The sequence below is a fragment of the Rhamphochromis sp. 'chilingali' genome, assembly GCF_963969265.1.
Source record: "Rhamphochromis sp. 'chilingali' genome assembly, chromosome: 2".
Lineage (NCBI taxonomy): Eukaryota > Metazoa > Chordata > Actinopteri > Cichliformes > Cichlidae > Rhamphochromis > Rhamphochromis sp. 'chilingali'.
Genome location: NC_137930.1, coordinates 3,585,168 through 3,603,316, shown reverse-complemented (window position 1 = coordinate 3,603,316; position 18,149 = coordinate 3,585,168). Strand labels below are relative to the sequence as shown.

General features: G+C 41.6%; 1 protein-coding gene across 1 annotated transcript; it reads left to right on the top strand.

The window, feature by feature from the left end:
• Positions 1-2,176: 2,176 nt before the first annotated feature.
• On the top strand, positions 2,177-15,719 carry LOC308388061 (solute carrier family 13 member 1-like; the record flags this gene model as incomplete). Its single annotated transcript, XM_080868535.1, has 15 exons — positions 2,177-2,296; positions 4,444-4,572; positions 6,163-6,299; positions 6,406-6,572; positions 6,705-6,744; positions 6,851-6,932; positions 7,061-7,218; positions 7,386-7,505; positions 8,477-8,575; positions 9,174-9,275; positions 9,443-9,534; positions 10,027-10,121; positions 12,810-12,971; positions 15,306-15,443; positions 15,585-15,719. The coding sequence occupies 15 exons, from the start codon at positions 2,177-2,179 to the stop codon at positions 15,717-15,719; spliced, it is 1,776 nt and encodes a 591-aa protein (XP_080724661.1).
• Positions 15,720-18,149: the final 2,430 nt, after the last annotated feature.

Here is an 18,149-nt window from a genome sequence, read left to right as displayed (position 1 = left end):
TCTGCACAACACAACTGATGGTCCCAACCACATTAAGAAGGCAAGAAATTCCACAGATGAACCCTGACTGGCCCACCTGTGAAGTGAAACCACTTCAGGTGACGACATCATGAAGCTCATTGAGAGAAGTCCAAGGGTTTGCAGCACTGTCAACAAAGCAAAGGGTGGAATCTAAAGTATAAAACATACTTACAGTTATTTATAATTTTTTTCTTTGCTATATGATTCCATATATCTTGCTTCATATATTTGAAGTATGCATCTACAGTGACGTCATTGTGGTTACACGAGCTCCGCGGACTTCATTCTGTGCTCCAACAGACTCGACAACATCTTGTCCTCTAAAGAGGTTAAAAATAAATACGCAAACTCATTAAGGAAACAAAGATAACCCTTCCTGCTACAGGTGAACTGCTGTATATGTTTAACAGCTCCACTGATTTGGAGAATTCTGTTTCCTGGACAGATTTATCACACAGGTTCCTGTGCTTGGTACTCAAAGATGACTTCATTCAATTTCTAAATAAATTAATGAATAGTTAAAGCAAGCTGGCTGCATATGACCACAGTGCACGTCTTACAGTATGTTTTCATTATTCCAATTATTTGGACAAGATCTCCAACACCACTGGCTGAAATGCAACACAAACTATGATAAAGCCGTGTTTTATGGATGACAGCAGACACTCAGTGCTGTATCTCTTTCCTGACCTCCAACATTTATACTAACAGCAATTTCAACCAGAATTGTTATATTTGGAGCAGAGTCCAGTGCTTTTATAATATACCACACCTCAGATTTTTATTTTACCCGTATTCCTCCTGTTCTGATGAGGCTTCAGTGAACAGCAGGCCAAACAACTTAACTCAAGGTTCATTCTTTGAGTTAGGTGGCTTTTTTAATGGTTGAATGATTCATAGGTCAGTGTTTAGTCTGTCATAGGTCAGTGTGGCTTAATAAGCAAAGCAAACATTCCTCTGAAAATAGTGAGGTACAAGGACTGGACTGAGTGAAACAGCAGCCACTGTCCAAAGAAAAGCTTTGAAATGTAAAGGTGGGGAACTGTATCTCAGCTCTGGCTCATTGAAAGCAAAATAGAAAGAAATGAGGGTGACTCAAGAGTTTTGCACAAAAATCTCTTAATGACATTAAAGTCTAACTTATAAAGTGAAGTGGTTTGTGTGCTGTCAGCACATTCCATCTGGAAAGTTGGGTTTTTTTTATATTTTCCTGAATTTTGTTTAGTTATTAGTTGTGGGTCAAAAGAAACAGACATAAACTCAGCTAAACTTTAATGGATCTCTGAGGTTTTCAAGATAACAAGTTAAAAGATAGCAGAAGTTGTTGGAATTCTCACACTTATAGCCAGACACAAGAAAAATATACTACCGTCAGCAGGTGCCATGTCATGCTGATGCATGTTCTTTGGAGTATAGATTAAGACTCAACTTTACACAATGAGCTAGTAAGTTTCGTGACTTAGGCATATACTCACATATCATGCATACTTTTGGTGCCTGCTTTTAAATTGTTGCTGAATATTCAACATTAATTATATAACAGTCTTTATTCTTTCTTAAAATATAATGAGGACTGGAAATGATGCAAGTCGACATTCTAGCAAATAAATATTGTGTCTAAATATTTCACACCAGGATCAAATAGATAAATCCTTAAAAATCAGGGTAAATGAAAGAGTTTTCCCTATGAACTGAAGGAGGAAAACCTTAGAGCTCACCAAACCATGTACACATACAATATCATATCGCACGCTGGAAGCAACTTTTTAGGTCTGTGTATGTATATTTGCTATGCGCATTTTAGTAAAAATTATTCTCAGTAAGTATCTTTACATGCTTTATATTTTGTTTTTTATGTCAGAGAAACTACTGACATTGACCCTTTCAAGCACCACACTTGAAATAAATGAAAAGCCTTGTCACATTAACATCTGACCTTTGTCTTAGTGGAGAGATAACCAACAGTTACTAATGAGCTTTTGTATCTTGCTCAAGAAAACTGATATGGAAATGTAAAATGAAGCTTCCAGTAGTTTGATGACTTCCCCAAACTAGTTTCCAGCTTGTCATTCTCAGTCAATCATTACCCTCTCTAACATATCACAGCCAAATAACTGCGGGGTCACAGCAGGATCCTGCAGGAGAGACGAAATCGATGGGAGACAGGAGGATGCTGACGAAGCTGAGCGAAGCACTGTGGAACTATCACAGCCTTCTCCTGATCATCCTCACGCCGCTGCTGCTGCTCCCTCTTCCTCTGGTCATCGGAACAAAGGTGCGTGCACAAATATGACGGGAACTGTATCCGCTCCATAATAGTTTCATTTAACTGACATTGCACTGATCAGTGTTTTTAAGCAGCTCCTATCATTATTTGCATATTGTGAAATATGTTGCCACTGCTAGTTTTAATTGTATAGCACATAAACTTTATGATATGATCTCAGTAGGTTGTAGCTATTGTAGAGTTTTTGTGATGATCTGAACAGTCTCTGTGCTTTATTAAGTTTACGTTCGCTCTTTATTTGCTTTCCTATCAGCCAGTCATGGATTTGTACTTATACACCTTTTTCAACTCTAAGCACTACGAGATCTTTTACACTTTTTCCCGTCACTATAAATACGGCTAACAGACCTTTGTGCATAGTGCCAGCTGACCCTTGATCCTTTTCTAATAATGGCCATAAATAAAAGTTTATATACTTTCATAAAATGAAAACACATAAAATGATACTTCAAGGTCATTTTTTACAATTTAGGTTTAAAAAATAACAGGATTGCAAATTAGAAGAAAGTAGAAAGCAAGTAAAAGGTGTTTGTTTCTACCAGCTTTTCTTGTGAAAGGCAACCTTGAGCTAATTATATTAGTACATGGGAATCTAAACTTTATTTCAGTCTAAATTTGAATTTAGACTACAGTACTGATCAAATGTTTAAGACCCCTTTAAAAATGGCAAAATATCATATTCTGCATTGGCGGATCTTAACAAAGTTCCAAGTAGAGCTTCTGTCGTGTAGCGCTGTGTGGCAGGCAGGATGATGACCCAAACACAGGCCTCAAACAAAAGCTTAAACTCAGCGAACACCATGAGACCGGAAAGTGTGCGCGTCATGGATGATGTCAGCGTGCACACTGTGTCTGAGGACGAGTGAACGCAGGCAAAGCTACTGGTCTAGACGGGATTCCCGGCTGTGTCCTCAAATCAACCGCGGCTCAGCTGGCTGGAGTGTTTACACACATCTTCAACCTTTCCCTCTCTCTGTCTGTAGTCCCAGCCTGCTTCAAAACGGCCACCATCGTCTCTGTACCCAAACCCTCCACCATCTCTTCCTTCCTCTTCCTTAAACGGCTGGCGACCGGTATCTCTGACCCCCATCATGAGCAAACGCTTTGAAAGGCTGGTCGGGGACTTCATCTGCTCTGTACTGCCCGACTCACTGGAACCGCTACATACTGCCACAACAGGCCCACTGATGATGCCACAGCCCTGACACTACATACTGCCCTCTCGCACCCGGAGAAGAGAGACACGTCAGAGAGAATGCTGTTTGTAGATTACAGCTCAGCATTCAATAGTCAGCACACACAAACTAAACAGTGAAGAAGGCGCAGCAGCGCTTCTTCTTTTTCAGGAGACTGAAGATATTCGGCAAGAGCTCCTGCATCCTCGGGGCCTTCTACCGCTGTGCCTTTGAGAGCATCCTCACTGGACGCATCACCACGTGGTATGGCAACAGCACCGCTTACAACCACAAAGCTCACCAAAGAGTGGTGCGGTGTGCTGAAAGGATAATTGGAGATGAGCTTCCCTCCCCCAGGACGTGTAGAAGAAGCGGTGCCTGAGGAAAGATTGATACACCATTAGCATTGCCTTTCCTCAGTTACTGCTTAGGCTAAATCATTTTGATGTGTGAGGGCATGCAGTAATGGAAAATGAAAACTTCCCTCAAATGTGTTTTACAAAAAGTAACGATCCTGTTTTTGAAAATGCAACGAGTATAAAATACTGTGAAATTTATCCATAAAAATATTAAATTTAAAAAAACTGAATAAACAAAACTGGTTCTTTCTGGATAATTTCAGTACAGATCCAGTTTTCTTGGGGGGGTTTTGGAATTTGTATTATTTGTTTAAAAAAAGGCGCAGCATTGAAATGATCTGCAAAAGCAAAGATACATACATGCAGAAGTATAACAATAAGAATTAAGCTACATTTAGACAATGCTTCAACAACCCAAATAATTACCTGAAGGTGTTTTGAAGTGGTTGCTGAGTGACTCTAGTTTACCGTCTCTAACTTCTGCACGTGTGTGTGTGTGTGTGTGTGTGTGTGTGTGTGTGTGTGTGTGTGTGTGTGTGTGTGTGTGTGTGTGTGTGTGTGTGTGTGTGTGTGTAATCATCTTAATGTGTTTTCCCTGTAGGAGGCAGAATGTGGCTTTGTGATGATGCTGATGGCGATATACTGGGTGACGGAGGTGATTCCACTGTCCATGACGGCCATGCTCCCCGCCATTCTCTTCCCCCTCTTTGGCATCATGTCGTCCTCCAATGTGAGTCCTTCTGTTAGCAATCACAGTTACACAGGACAAAGTGTTGATGCGTTGAGAGTTGTTATTCTTTATGAATGCACAGCAGCAGGTGTGTTGCTCTGGTTCTGGTTCTGCCTACAATAATAATAACATGAGTAATAACTTTAAAGGTCTAACCAGCAACATGCAGATGGCTTTTCATTTTGAAGCAAGATACAAATACACATAAGCTGTAGTAAATGTGGTGTGAGAGATTTAGCTGCTCTCTTTGCCAAGAGTGTGTTTGTCAAACAGGTACTCCGCCATGCCATTCTGGGGAGCGCCCATGCCCACCTGAAGTTTTCAGCATATTCCTGCTTCTTTTCCAATTTGCTTGTCCCTCGTGTGATCTTAAAAATCCTAAAACGGCCCTCTTCTTCCATCCATCCATCCATATGCGATAGATGGATGGATGTTCCCAGGCAAGCTGAGCAACATCATCTCTCCAGCGTGGCCTGGGCCTGCCCTAGGGCCTCCTTCCGGTGCTACACGCCCAGAACACCTCACCCAGTAGGGGCCCAGGATGCATTCTAATCAGAGGCCCGAGCCACCTCAAGTAGCTCCTTTTGAGATGGAGGACTAGGAGTTTTACTCTGAACCCCTCTCAAATGACTGAACTCCTCACCCTATATCTAAGGGAGATGCCAACCACTCTTTGGAGAAAGTTAATTTTGCCGTTTGTATCCACAGTCTTCTTTGTTTGGTCACTATCCAGAACTTGTGACCATAGGTAGCTTGTGTACTCACCTCTCTCCTTAATACGAATGACCAGTACAGCATCTGCATCACTACAGACAGTCCCTCAATCTCTCACTCCCCTCTCGCCCCACTCATTAACAAGACCCTGTGATAGTTAAACTCTTCCACCTGGGGCAGCAAGTCACCCCTAATCCAGAGTGAGCACGCCACCCTTTCTGGATTCTCATTTCTGCCACTTGGCTGCAAACTGGTCCAGTGCTCCAGTGTGAGCTGGAGGCCACCAACTGATGAAGCCAGCAGAGCCATGTCATCTTCGGTCTGCCAATCCCAGTTCTCCATCCAGTGTTCCAAGGTATGTCAACCAAGAGAGCTCTACAACATCTGAAGCTTTTAGGAACACAGAGTGAATCTCATCCACCCCAGAAGCCTCTAAAACAAGCCAGTGTGTCTCAGCCTCATGCACTATGTCAGGCTCCTTCATCACCAGAGAGGTCATGTTCCATGTCCCCATACCCAACCTCGAAAGCCAACGATCAGACTGCAAGGGTCTCCACCCCTTACTGATGCCTGACACACATTGCAAGTGACCAGCATGGCACCTCCTGCGTCTTATGGGCCTACAGCAGAGCAGGCCTTGTTCTTATTTGCAAATAAATGTTTTTATTCTTGGACACTTGGACTCTTCTTTATGCTCATCCAATTATTATCTTTTTAAAGTTGTATTTTTAATTGGTTTATCTGTTACTTGTTAACTCCCTGTATAACATATTCATTGGCCACAAACTCAAATTTGAAAATGGGCTTAAATTTTTACTCCTCTTCCTCAATTACTCTATAGCAGCTCTCTGTTCTAAAATCCCTTTTCTCCTCTAGGTGGCAAAGGAGTATTTTAATAACTTCCACTTCCTGCTTGTGGGTGTTGTCTGCCTTGCCACGTCCATCGAGAAGTGGGGCCTCCACCGCAGAGTCGCCCTGAGGCTCGTCACCTTGGTGGGGGTCAACCCTGCTTGGTGAGCATCTTCGTTCTCTGCTGTTGGATTCAAATTTTGTATTTCTTCGAGATTTAAGTGTGAAGGCTCCATTGTTGCTTTTTGAACACACCACTGTCTCCTTCAGGTTGTTGCTTGGCTTCATGTCCGGCTGTGCCTTCCTCTCAATGTGGGTCCAAAACACATCAGCTGTTACCATGGTGATGCCCATCGTAGATGCTGTTCTCCAACAGATTCTAAAGGCGAATGAAGAGGGATACTCTGGTGAAGACAACCCTACCCTGGAGCTGGACGGTACCTGCACAGACAGTATACTTTACTTTATAAAAGCACAAAATATAATTAAAAGTGTGAGATAGCTGTGTGTTTTTGAGCTTACAGTAGGATGGAACTTGTGGCCCTGACCATAATCTGTCATTTTTCCAGAAATCAACAACTGTACTGCAAAAAATAAAGAAGCTCTGAGGTATGTAAAGCATGGGGATTCACTGCTGCCCTCTGGGTTCAGGGTGTTCTAAGTTTTTGTTTCTGATGTGCTTGAAGAGCAGTTGAATCCCTTATTCCTCTCTCAGTGACAGCACAGAGCCAGATGTCCCCACAGAAACCTTCACTTCTGTTCAAATACCAGCAGAGTCGCAGCCTGCAGCAGACGAGGTGCAAAAAAGCACCAAATAAACACAGAATAAAATTATTCTTTGATATTTTTCCAGTGCTCATACATGTTCTGCTACTTCCGCTATTTCTGCTTCTCTGTCTTGATTTCTCCGCATTTTGTCTTACAGGCTGCAGAGAATGTACCCACGGCCTCCTGCAGGCGTCGGCAGGGCCGGATGCTATGCAAAGCCATGTGCATCGGCATCGCCTACTCCTCCAGCATTGGTGGCATCACCACGCTGCCGGGAACCTCTGCTAACCTCATATTCTCTGAGTACCTCAACCAGTGAGTGTCTCACATCAGGTGTATGTTAATGAGACATATTGGCAGTGGTGGGATTAATGTTGCCTTCAGTGTTCGGTTAATTCAGTCTGCTGCACAGCTAGAATGAAATAATGATTGAAAGACTCCTTTAAAAATAATGTTTTTGAATCCACTGTCTTTACATTCAGCGTTTACCCAGACTGCAACAGCATCAACTTTGCCAACTGGCTCCTGTTGTGCCTGCCCATCAGTGTTATCATGCTGCTGCTGACATGGTTCTGGCTGTACTGGCTCTTCATTGGCTCAGAGTGAGTGTCAGCATACCATCTGCAGAGCCAATCACCTGCTATCAGTGCTATTCTACTCTGACTACTCTTTATGCACACTCCATTTGTTATTCTGTTTTATCAGTTTCATCATCCTATTCTGATTTCTTTGCATTAATCAATTAGTGGAAGCATCATCACATGTGTTATATATGTGTTTTATTATTGTGAAGATTTATTATAGTTCAAAGCTCTGATGATGAATCAGTTGTTGGCATCTTTAACAGAAATGTCTGACTAACTTTAAACTTAAACTTAAGCAGAAGTTTCCGGCAGCTTTTCAGAGAAAACTAAAGAACATATACATGCTATTTGAGAGTTTGTATTATGTTTTGCTACCGCATTTACAATAGGTTAAAGGTACGATTTTTATTTTTAAAGTCCAATCCTCACCAAATAGAAGAATGCCAAAGCATCTTCCAAAAATCTGCAGTATTCCCAGAAAAAGTGTCTTATATGCATCTCCATTTATATTTGGTAGTATGACTTCAGGACATAACAGAGCAGGCATCACTAACAACAGGAAGAACTCAGGGAGGGGCAGCCATCAACTGTGACTGGTTAGGAAGCGAGGATAAAAGAGAGGAGAAGGCTAAACTGGAGAACATAGACAACTACAGTCCTCAGTGCATGATGGGAAGTATGGGCATAGTTGGCAGCATAACTAAAGATTGGTTCATGGTCACCTGATCTAGATCTAACTAGAGATTTAACAAAAATGACATTTTTAAGCCTCTCTTTAAGTAGACACAGTCTCTGTCTCCAGAATCCAAGAAGATCCAGGAAAACAAATCACTCCTGCATACAAAGTGTTTCTCTTACTCCAGATTATTTTAGTGCAAAGATGGAATTTTATCATCAGTTTGACTTAAATAGTAAAATTTGCAAGATTAAAATGAAATTTCTCTCTCTCGCTCACACACTCACACACACACACACACTGTCTCATGCAGCTTCAAGTTCCTGTGGCAGTGTCGGGGAGAGCAGTCTGACAGAGAGAGGGCGGTGAAAAAGGTGCTGGAAGATGAGTACAAGAAGCTGGGAGCCATTAGGTGATCTCTCATTCGTTTATTTACGCACTCGTTTATTCATCAAAGTAATCAGTTTGATCATTTATTCATTCATGCGTGGTCATTTATGCGGTGTTGGTGATACAGGATGTTGGTTAGGGATTTACACTGGGTCTTAATGCATGCTCAATCATCCAGCTAAGAAATCCCAGAATCTGGACGTAGCGTTTTCAGTGTCATCCAAGGGACTTCTTCAGTTTCAGTTGACTGCAGGTTTCCCCAACCTTATAAATAGTTCTGCATAATGATCAAAACTGGCACCACGGCCTGACAGTGGACTGTGATGTCAGCTTCATGACCATTAATATGCAAATTGTTTGACCATTGATCAGTGGCCACAAGGACTGAGGAGCTCATTCATATATATATATATATATATATATATATATATATATCACATTTAAAGAGCCATATTTTTATTCATGTATTTATTTAACTATCCACAGCGTTTTACAGTACCTTAGATGGTTAGTTGTCATGCCAATGCTGTCATTCATTTTACTTGTTGATCAGTTATTGACAGAAAGACATTCCTATGATAATTTATGCATTCACACATTCATTCGTTCCCTCTCTCCAGTTCTCAGGAGATCTTCACCGGGGTGGTTTTTGTGGTGATGGTTTTGTTGTGGTTGACCAGATCTCCAGGTTTTGTACCCGGCTGGGGTTCCCTCTTCCCTCAGTGAGTCACAACCTTCTTTTATTGCCTTGGAAATTATTCAAAATTATTCCCACAAACAATACGATACAAATGATACAATGACAAAGACGAGATTCTTTGGGAAACATGCATTTTTATGATTTTTCACAGCAGCAATGAACCAGCTGATCCCTTTTTCTGTTTTTCAGTAAATCCAACTACATCACAGATGCCACTGTGGCTCTGGTGCTGGGCGTCCTCCTCTTCTTTGTACCTGCTCACGGACCCTCCAGAAAATATGGTGTGAAATATGTATGAAATGTGGCTTGTTGTTTAGTCGGATGTTGAAGGCTAACACAAGTACTCTCAACATTTTTGTTTATGAAGGGCAACCAATCAGTTACAGTTGAAACCTTGTTTCAGGCAAACTTTAAACCAAGGGGCTACACCACAGACCACTGTGAGATAAATAAGAATTATTAACTGAGTCATGCAAAACTGCTCCAAGAATAAGGAGCAGGAATTAGCATAATGGGTCAGGATTAAATACTGTAGATTTACTCAGGTTGGTTTTTCTTAATTCTTCTTAATGCAGTTTTCCTACACCACATTAATCTCACTTATTTGGTTATTGCGCCCTATGCATATCAAGCTTTTACATAAAAGAGATATAAAAACTTGAGGCTGCAAAGAAATGTGTGAATACCAACAATCAGTAAAGTTTTAACAATCATTTAACACGTCTGTTTTTCAGCATCAGTCCCAGTAAATATGTTTTTTTCTCTCAATTCAGAGGCGATGATCTCTTGGAAAGAGTTTCAGGCCTCCATGCCGTGGCAAGTTGCCCTGCTGGTTGGTGGAGGCTTTGCCCTCGCTAAAGGTGCAGAGGTATGCTGAAATACAAATCACAATACATCCAGAACAGTTTCCTCATACAGACCAAGAAGAAATTTGATGCAAACATTGTAAAGTTTTCACAGCTAACACAGAAAAATCTCAGGTCCAGACAAAAATCAGCACTCTGGTGTAGATCATTGGGAATGACAGGAATTTTCACTACTTCGTTACTAGGGATGGGTATCATTTAGGTTTTATCCAATACCAGTACCAAACCAGTACTTTTGAAACAGTGCCAGTGCTTAAACGGTGCTCGAATCGGTTCTTAAAGAATCAAGAACACAAACTTTGTCCTAAAATCTGTCATGTTTAGCTGTTTTTTGTAAAAAGATAACAATGTTAGCCTTTTCTGCAGCTATAGGGATATATGGTATCACTCTTGGCTGGAAGCAGTGCTTAAACAATGGAAAAAACACAAACTTTGTCCAAAAACCTCTCATGTTCAGCTGTTTCCCTCTTTTTCTTTGGTCATTTTAGCCTTTTTGGCCAGGGTGAAGGGAGTATCTGCCATCAAACAAGAAGACAGCTGCATGTAGCTATGATGATGTTTGCTAGTTCACCTTACATGCATTAATGTAATAACGTGGTTAGCCTACTCAACGTAAATTACACACGAACAACATTAAGCTACTCACGCAGAGAAGAACGGCTGCTGCTGCATCATCATCCTCATCATTTCTGCTACACTGGCAGGGCTAGGGGCCAGGACTCTCCTCTTCGGGTTCATGTTGCTAACTAGGCCTGGGTATCGTCACTGATTTCTAGAATCGATTCAATTCCGATTCACAAGGTCCCGAATCGATTCGATCCACGATTCGATTTAATTCGATTCGATTCGATTCAATTTAAATCTGGGAAATTTTGACAGTCAGAAATATAATTCAGATCAGTACATTTACATATTTTTGTATCTATAAAAAGGAAGCTGACACTCTCAAGACTTTATCCAAGCTGTGAGCATCACAGCAGATGCCTTTGTGTCAAAGTAGCTGAAGATAAAACACAGAAAAACATGTAGGTGATTTTCCTGGCCTGGGATTTTATAAAAAATATTCTGCAGTACATCAAAAACGAAAGAAAACCATTAATTAATGAACATTACCTCTGACGTTACAGCGGTTTTATTAGAGACACGGCTAAGCATTTTGCATTTTGAATAATTTTAAAAAGTTTAAATTTGTTCAGTATTGAACAGCAGAAATGAGGTTTTCTTTTCGGAAGAATGTAAAAGGGAAAAAAACAGCGGCCGACAGCGCTGTAAGCAACAGTAGACTTGTGTAACAAGCAAGCGAATAATGCAGAAAGCAAAACTGTTCGAGAGAGAGAGAGAGAGAGAGAGAGCTGTGCATGGCAGTGGAAGCAAAACAGTAAAAGTCAGAGTGAATTCATGACAATGTTTATGTGAAGCGTTTGGATCTTCTTCTGCTGCTGGTTCGGTCAATATTGTTTGGAGAGAGATCAAACTAACAGCCTTAGAATCAGCGCATAAAGGGCGTGAACACAAAGCGCGGACCCGGATCAGCGAGCTGTCGGCTTTCACTTTCAGCCCCGACTGTGAGAAAGGCGACATCTCACTGATTCTGATCCGCGGGTCACGCCCTGTGTTTAAGTCTATGTGAAGAATCCCTGTACCTGCTCTCATTTACTGTTTGGTGGTTCTTGAAATTTTGTGAGATGTCACCAGAGATTCTGGCATTTCGGACAAAATAAATTTATATTAAAAAATCGATTCAGGATTTTAATGAATCGATTTTACGTTATCCAAGCCAGAATCGATTTTAATCGATGAATCGATTATAAAAACCCACCCCTATTGCTAACTCCGGGTCAGATAACAGGCACCACACCCGCAGTAGATGTGCTCGTTGTGAGGTCTCGCAGCAAGCTATCAAATACGGTGCATTTCTCGGCTTTTAAAAAAAACGCTATGCGTCACCAGGTGTTTCATCGGATTCAAGGTGTTACCTCCTTTGACAGTATCACAGTATAGGGAACGGCTGCAATCACAAAGATGTGCCCTTAGGCCCCCTCCTCAATTCAGAGATGGTCTTTTCCCTTTCACCTAAATGGTCTCCTTGACTCCCCACTTAAACCAGCGTTCCTCCCTGAGTGACGAAATGTTTCTCCCACTGAAAACACCACGTCCAGGTGAACAGAATCAACCTTCTGAAATTTATTGGCTATGATTTGTCTAAAATTGAAATCATTAACTAATGAACAAATGGTTTCACTGTCAGACCAGCACGTCCTCATCGCATCTGGTCAAGTGTCCACAAACGTCATGTCAAATCTTCAAAATGGGCCTTCAGAAACCAGTGGTTGATGTAATGGTACCGGGGCACCCCCAGTGTTAAAACATGGGGAAGCAGAGGTGTAAATTGTTGTAAGTGTAGTGTGATGAATGAGCGTCTGACAGCCGAGAGCTGCAGCCGTTTATAATAAAGTTGACTCTAAAGAGCAACCTCTGGACCCGCCGTGTCTCAATCACACCACAGGTACCTATGTCCATCTTTTATAGTGTCTACACCAACATGATGTATAGAAAAGGTGAGCCAAAGAAACTAGTCTCTTCAGAAGTTGAAAGAACTGACCTGTCCCTTAGTTTAACAAAAAGAACTGTTAGATACATTAAAGCTGGTATAAAATCTGCTTAACGTGTGTGTTTGTTTGTGTGTGCAGGAGTCGGGTCTCTCTTTGTGGGTGGCCAGGCTGATGACACCTCTGGGCGACCTCCCGGTCTTAGCAACAGTCACAATTGCCTGTCTCATTGTCACCACGCTAACAGAAGTGACCAGCAATGCCGCCACCATCACCATCTTCCTCCCCATTCTCTCTCCTCTGGTTAGTTCAGTGTTTTATATTGTACAGATCTGCGGAAAATTTGATTCTCTCAGTCTACTAGAGTAGCTTTGCATGATTCACAGTTGAAAATAATCTTCGTTTATCTTACACTGAGGAGTCCCTCAGTTTACGGTCCCTCCCTTTAACCCTAATTTCTTTGACTGTAGCTAACCAACAAACCACTAAGGGATAAGCAGTTGCCATCCTACAGACCCGTTGACCGAAGCTTTGCTTGTCTTGAATATGAGCGTCCACTAAACCAGCTCATCGCTTGACACCAACTTCATTTTTTTCTAAATCAATTTCTTCAAGGACAAACTTTTCACACAATTTTTTGCGTAGTTTCTTGCAAATTTCTAAGTGTTAATTACCTGATATGTGCGACTGTGGACATACTCTGCTAACCACGTTTGACACAATGAGCTGCCCGCTCTCTCTCGTCTGTAAATGCCAGCCTCTGGTTCCAAAAAGCCAACATACAGTGGCTTGCAAAAGTATTCGGCCCCCTTGAACTTTCCCACATTTTGTCACATTACAGCCACAAACATGAATCACTTTTATTGGAATTCCAGGTGAAAGACCAACACAAAGTGGTGCACACGTGAGAAGTGGAACGAAAATCATACGATTCCAAACATTTTTTACAAATAAATAACTGAAAAGTGGGGTGTGCATAATTATTCAGCCCCCTGAGTCAATACTTTGTAGAACCAGCATTTGCTGCAGTTACAGCTGCCAGTGTTTTAGGGTCTGTCTCTACCAGCTTTGCACTGGACTGAAATCTTTGCCCATTCTTCTTTGCAAAACAGCTCCAGCTCAGTCAGATTAGATGGACAGCGTTTGTGAACAGCAGTTTTCAGATCTTGCCACAGATTCTCGATTGGATTTAGATCTGGACTTTGACTGGGCCGTTCTAACACATGGATATGTTTTGTTTTAAACCATCCCATTGTTGCCCTGGCTTTATGTTCAGGGTCGTTGTCCTGCTGGAAGCTGAACCTCCGCCCCAGTCTCAAGTTTTTTGCAGACTCCAAGAGGTTTTCTTCCAAGATTGCCCTGTATTTGGCTCCATCCATCTTCCCATCAACTCTGACCAGCTTCCCTGTCCCTGCTGAAGAGAAGCCCCCCCAGAGCATGATGCTGCCACCACCATATCTGACAGTGGGGATGGTGTGTTCAGAGTCATGTGCAGTGTTAGTTTTCCACACATAGCGTTTTGCATTTTAGCCATCTGACCAGAGCAGCTTCTTCCACATGTTTGCTGTGTCCCCCACATGGCTTGTGGAAAACTGCAAACGGGACTAGAGCAGGTTGATATGACCAAAAATATTTATCATGATATACATTTGAAAATTTGCGATAACGATATAATTCAAACTAAAAAAAATATTTCACAACTCCACAACTTTATTAGTGCAAAAAACAAACAAACAAACAAACAAACAAACAAACAAACAAACAAACAAACAAACAAACAAACAAACAAACAAACAAACATCAATGCATTTTCACTTAAACAAGCAGCTGTTTTTATGTGCATGCAAATTCCTCGCTGACAGTTTAACCAAAAGGCGTTTCCAGTGGAAACTGGCCGACATATCCTCAGCATAACCATGTATAATATCCACTAAACTTAAAAAGAGGTTATACACACACAATATGGTAATATTATGTTGAAGCACAGTACGTATCACTCCGCGAGGCTCCGCCTACAATAGCCGCAATGCTCCGACAATCCATCAAGCGGTGCGGCTTCGTAGCTTAGCAAAGTCGTACTGAAACATCTGACAGATTTTCGAGCGCCGCAGCTGGAATTGCAGCAAAAGGTGGTTCTACAAAGTATTGACTCAGGGGGCTGAATAATTACGCACACCCCACTTTGCAGTTATTTATTTGTAAAAAATGTTTGGAATCATGTATGATTTTCGTTCCACTTCTCACGTGTGCACCACTTTGTGTTGGTCTTTCACCTGGAATTCCAATAAAAGTGATTCATGTTTGTGGCTGTAATGTGACAAAATGTGGGAAAGTTCAAGGGGGCCGAATACTTTTGCAAGCCACTGTAGCCAACACTGAATTCCCAAATAAAAGGGTGATGTCAGGTTGGCTATTTCCATCTTTAACATACAGTCTTTTTTGTCTGACCTGCCACAAAACAAGTGGTTTATTTCCAGCTAGTCAGCATCAATGACACTACTGTGTATGGAACACTAGAGACTGTTATTTCACTAATTTATGAAATTAGTGAAATTATTATCAAATGGACTGGTTCTTATATAGTGCTTTTCTACTCTGAGCACTCAAAGCGCTTTATGAAGATTGTTCTCGCTTCAGGCCGAGGCCATACACGTCAACCCGTTGTACATCCTGATCCCTGCCACCCTGTGCACATCCTTCTCCTTCCTCCTGCCAGTGTCCAACCCGCCCAATGCTGTGGTGTATGCCTATGGACACATCACTATCATGGATATGGTGAGTTCTTTGATAAGAAAAGAGAAGCAGACACTAGAAATAACTCTTTCACTAAATGTATGCTGGCCATAATTCACAAGAAACATCTGTATAACATTCATCCTTGACTGCAAGCCTCGTGTCTGATCATGTCTGCTGCAGGTGAAGGCGGGGCTTGGTGTCAACACGATCGGAGTCCTCTCCCTCCTGCTGGCCATGGCAACTTGGGGAATTCCTCTGTTTTCGCTGGATACATACCCTGAGTGGGCACCGACCTTCAACTCCACGACACCTTGATGAGCGGACCCTGGAACTTAGTTTTCAGTGGTCAGAATCCTTATAGAGACTCCAAGGAGATTCTTGCTAGAGTGATGTTAGACAGGCTATAAACTAAAGTTAAAAGCTGTTAAAAATAAAATAAAATATTAATATTTATGTTTGTTTAGTTTAAAAGATCTATCTCTTTAGTTTGAGTTCATGGGCCAGGAGCTGCAAAGTGAAGTCGGGTTTTTCTGGAAGGTAAACGTCATCCTGGAGTGTAATTAATGCAGTTTTGTAAGATGCCACCAGATTCTCACAGTTATTCATCAGGTGTCATTTTGCATTAGTATGAAACGTGCAGGAAGTTGGAGGGTTGCTGTCAGAATCAGTCAGTTTGTTAAAAAGCACATCATCGTTCGTTTCCTTCAAGACCTTCATTTTCTGTGCTTTCTTGTGTTTTTTTTTTATTTCACTTACACTTATTGTTAGACTCTGATAAGGATTTTGTTAGGGTTTAAATACGCCACTCCACAACAGTAAACCTGCACACTGGAAAATTTGTGTAGCGACCCTGTTTCACTAATGCCATAACCCATAAGAAGGGAGAAAAGGTTGCTGCCACTCGGCATGCATCTATGCAATACGCTGATTAGTTCATATGTTTTCACTTTTAGCTGTTAACTGGGGCTCTGTTGTTCTTCCCTTTTCTATAGATTTCTAATCAGGGTTCAATTCTATGCGTCCTTCTTAAATCCTGTCTCTGGCAAAAGCTGGGATACCACACTGGAAGTAGCACATTTTTGACTGGCTCAGGGATTTGTGTAAACCCAACAGGAGAAGTTTGGATATGTGTGTGTTTTGTTTTTTAAAGTTTTCAATAAACTGTGTTTCTCTGACTTCTAGTTTGATTTTCCTGTGAGATTCTGAGTGAACTGGTTTTGGTTGACCTTCGTATGGAAACGCACAGCTAGGGAAAAGTCTCGTGCCCTTCCTCTGCTTGTAAAAGTCAGCTACTCTGGGATAACACAATATCTCCTCCACCAACACATATGAAAGGTTAATCAAATGTGTGTTTCTCCAAGATAGAGCTTAATAACGTCAAGGTTTGGCGCTGTGGTGGGCAGGATGAGGACCCAAACTCATGGACACAGAAGGATGAACTCAAAGACGCAGCTTTTATTGTGCTGTAGCAAAAACAAGAGACAAACAAAACCTAAACAGGAAACTAGAACACTGGTAAACACAGCGCTGGGGGTCAGTGAGTTACAGGCCATCGCACACAGCACATGGAGTGGTACAACATAACTAAGGTCAAAGGAGAACGCGGGGCTTAAATACACAAGGGAGTAACGAGGGAAAGGGAAACAGGAGGGAAACACAGCTGGGGGCTAATCAGACATAATGAGACAAGGGGAAGCGAAATTAGATACACTGGAACACAGCACAAGGACTATCAAAATAAAACAGGAGACATGAGACATTCACAAAGACAGACTTTACACCTAGACATGGAGACATGACTGACTGGGGAGACAGAGGGAACATGGAGACAAGAGTGACTAGACGTGGAACACGGGGAAGGCAAAGTGACAGAAACCTAGGAACTAAGAATATAACACAAGCAGAAAACAAAGAGAACCAAATAACAATAATTAACCAATGAACACAAAACACTGAGTCACAGACTCAGTAGCGTGACACATAAAGGAATTATGAAATAATTCAAAGTTCATTAAAGCTTTGAAATAACAGTAATGTTCTTATTTTTACCATCAACACATCACTTCAGCTTAAAGAGACGTCTGTAATCGATAAGATAACGAAGGTTGCACACACATAAAAAAATGACTACCAAAGAGAGCAGCTGTGTTGGTGGTTCCAGCTGATGCTTGAGCAGGACCCACTGAATTCAGTTCACTTCAGGTACTGTACCAAATCACAACAACAGTCTCAGGGTGCTTTACATTATAAGGTAAAGACCCTATAATGATAGCTTCATACTTTAATCCGCTGTTTATCCATTAGGGGGTAAACAGTTTCCCCATTAAGAGTTTCTCAGTGTCGGAGATGGACGTGGTGATGCTGTCTCCTAACACTGGTAATCCAGGTAATGTCAATGAAGCTTGCTACATATTTAACACATGTTAACAGGTGTTAACGATGGCCTGTAACTCACTGACCCCCAGCGCTGTGTTTACCAGTGTTCTAGTTTCCTGTTTAGGTTTTGTTTGCCTTTTAATGCATTTAACATTATGAAATGTGTATTTTAACATAAACTATGATCAAACTCAAACAACCTTCTGCTCACATCCAAACTTTTGATTAATCAGGCCCCATCTTATCTGAAAGACCTCACAGTGCAGTATCACCTCAGAGCACTTTGCTGACTGCTTCAGCTTTCAGTTTGCATTCAGGAGGCAGAGACCCTCTCCACTTTCAGGATTACGCTTAACTTAACTTTCCATT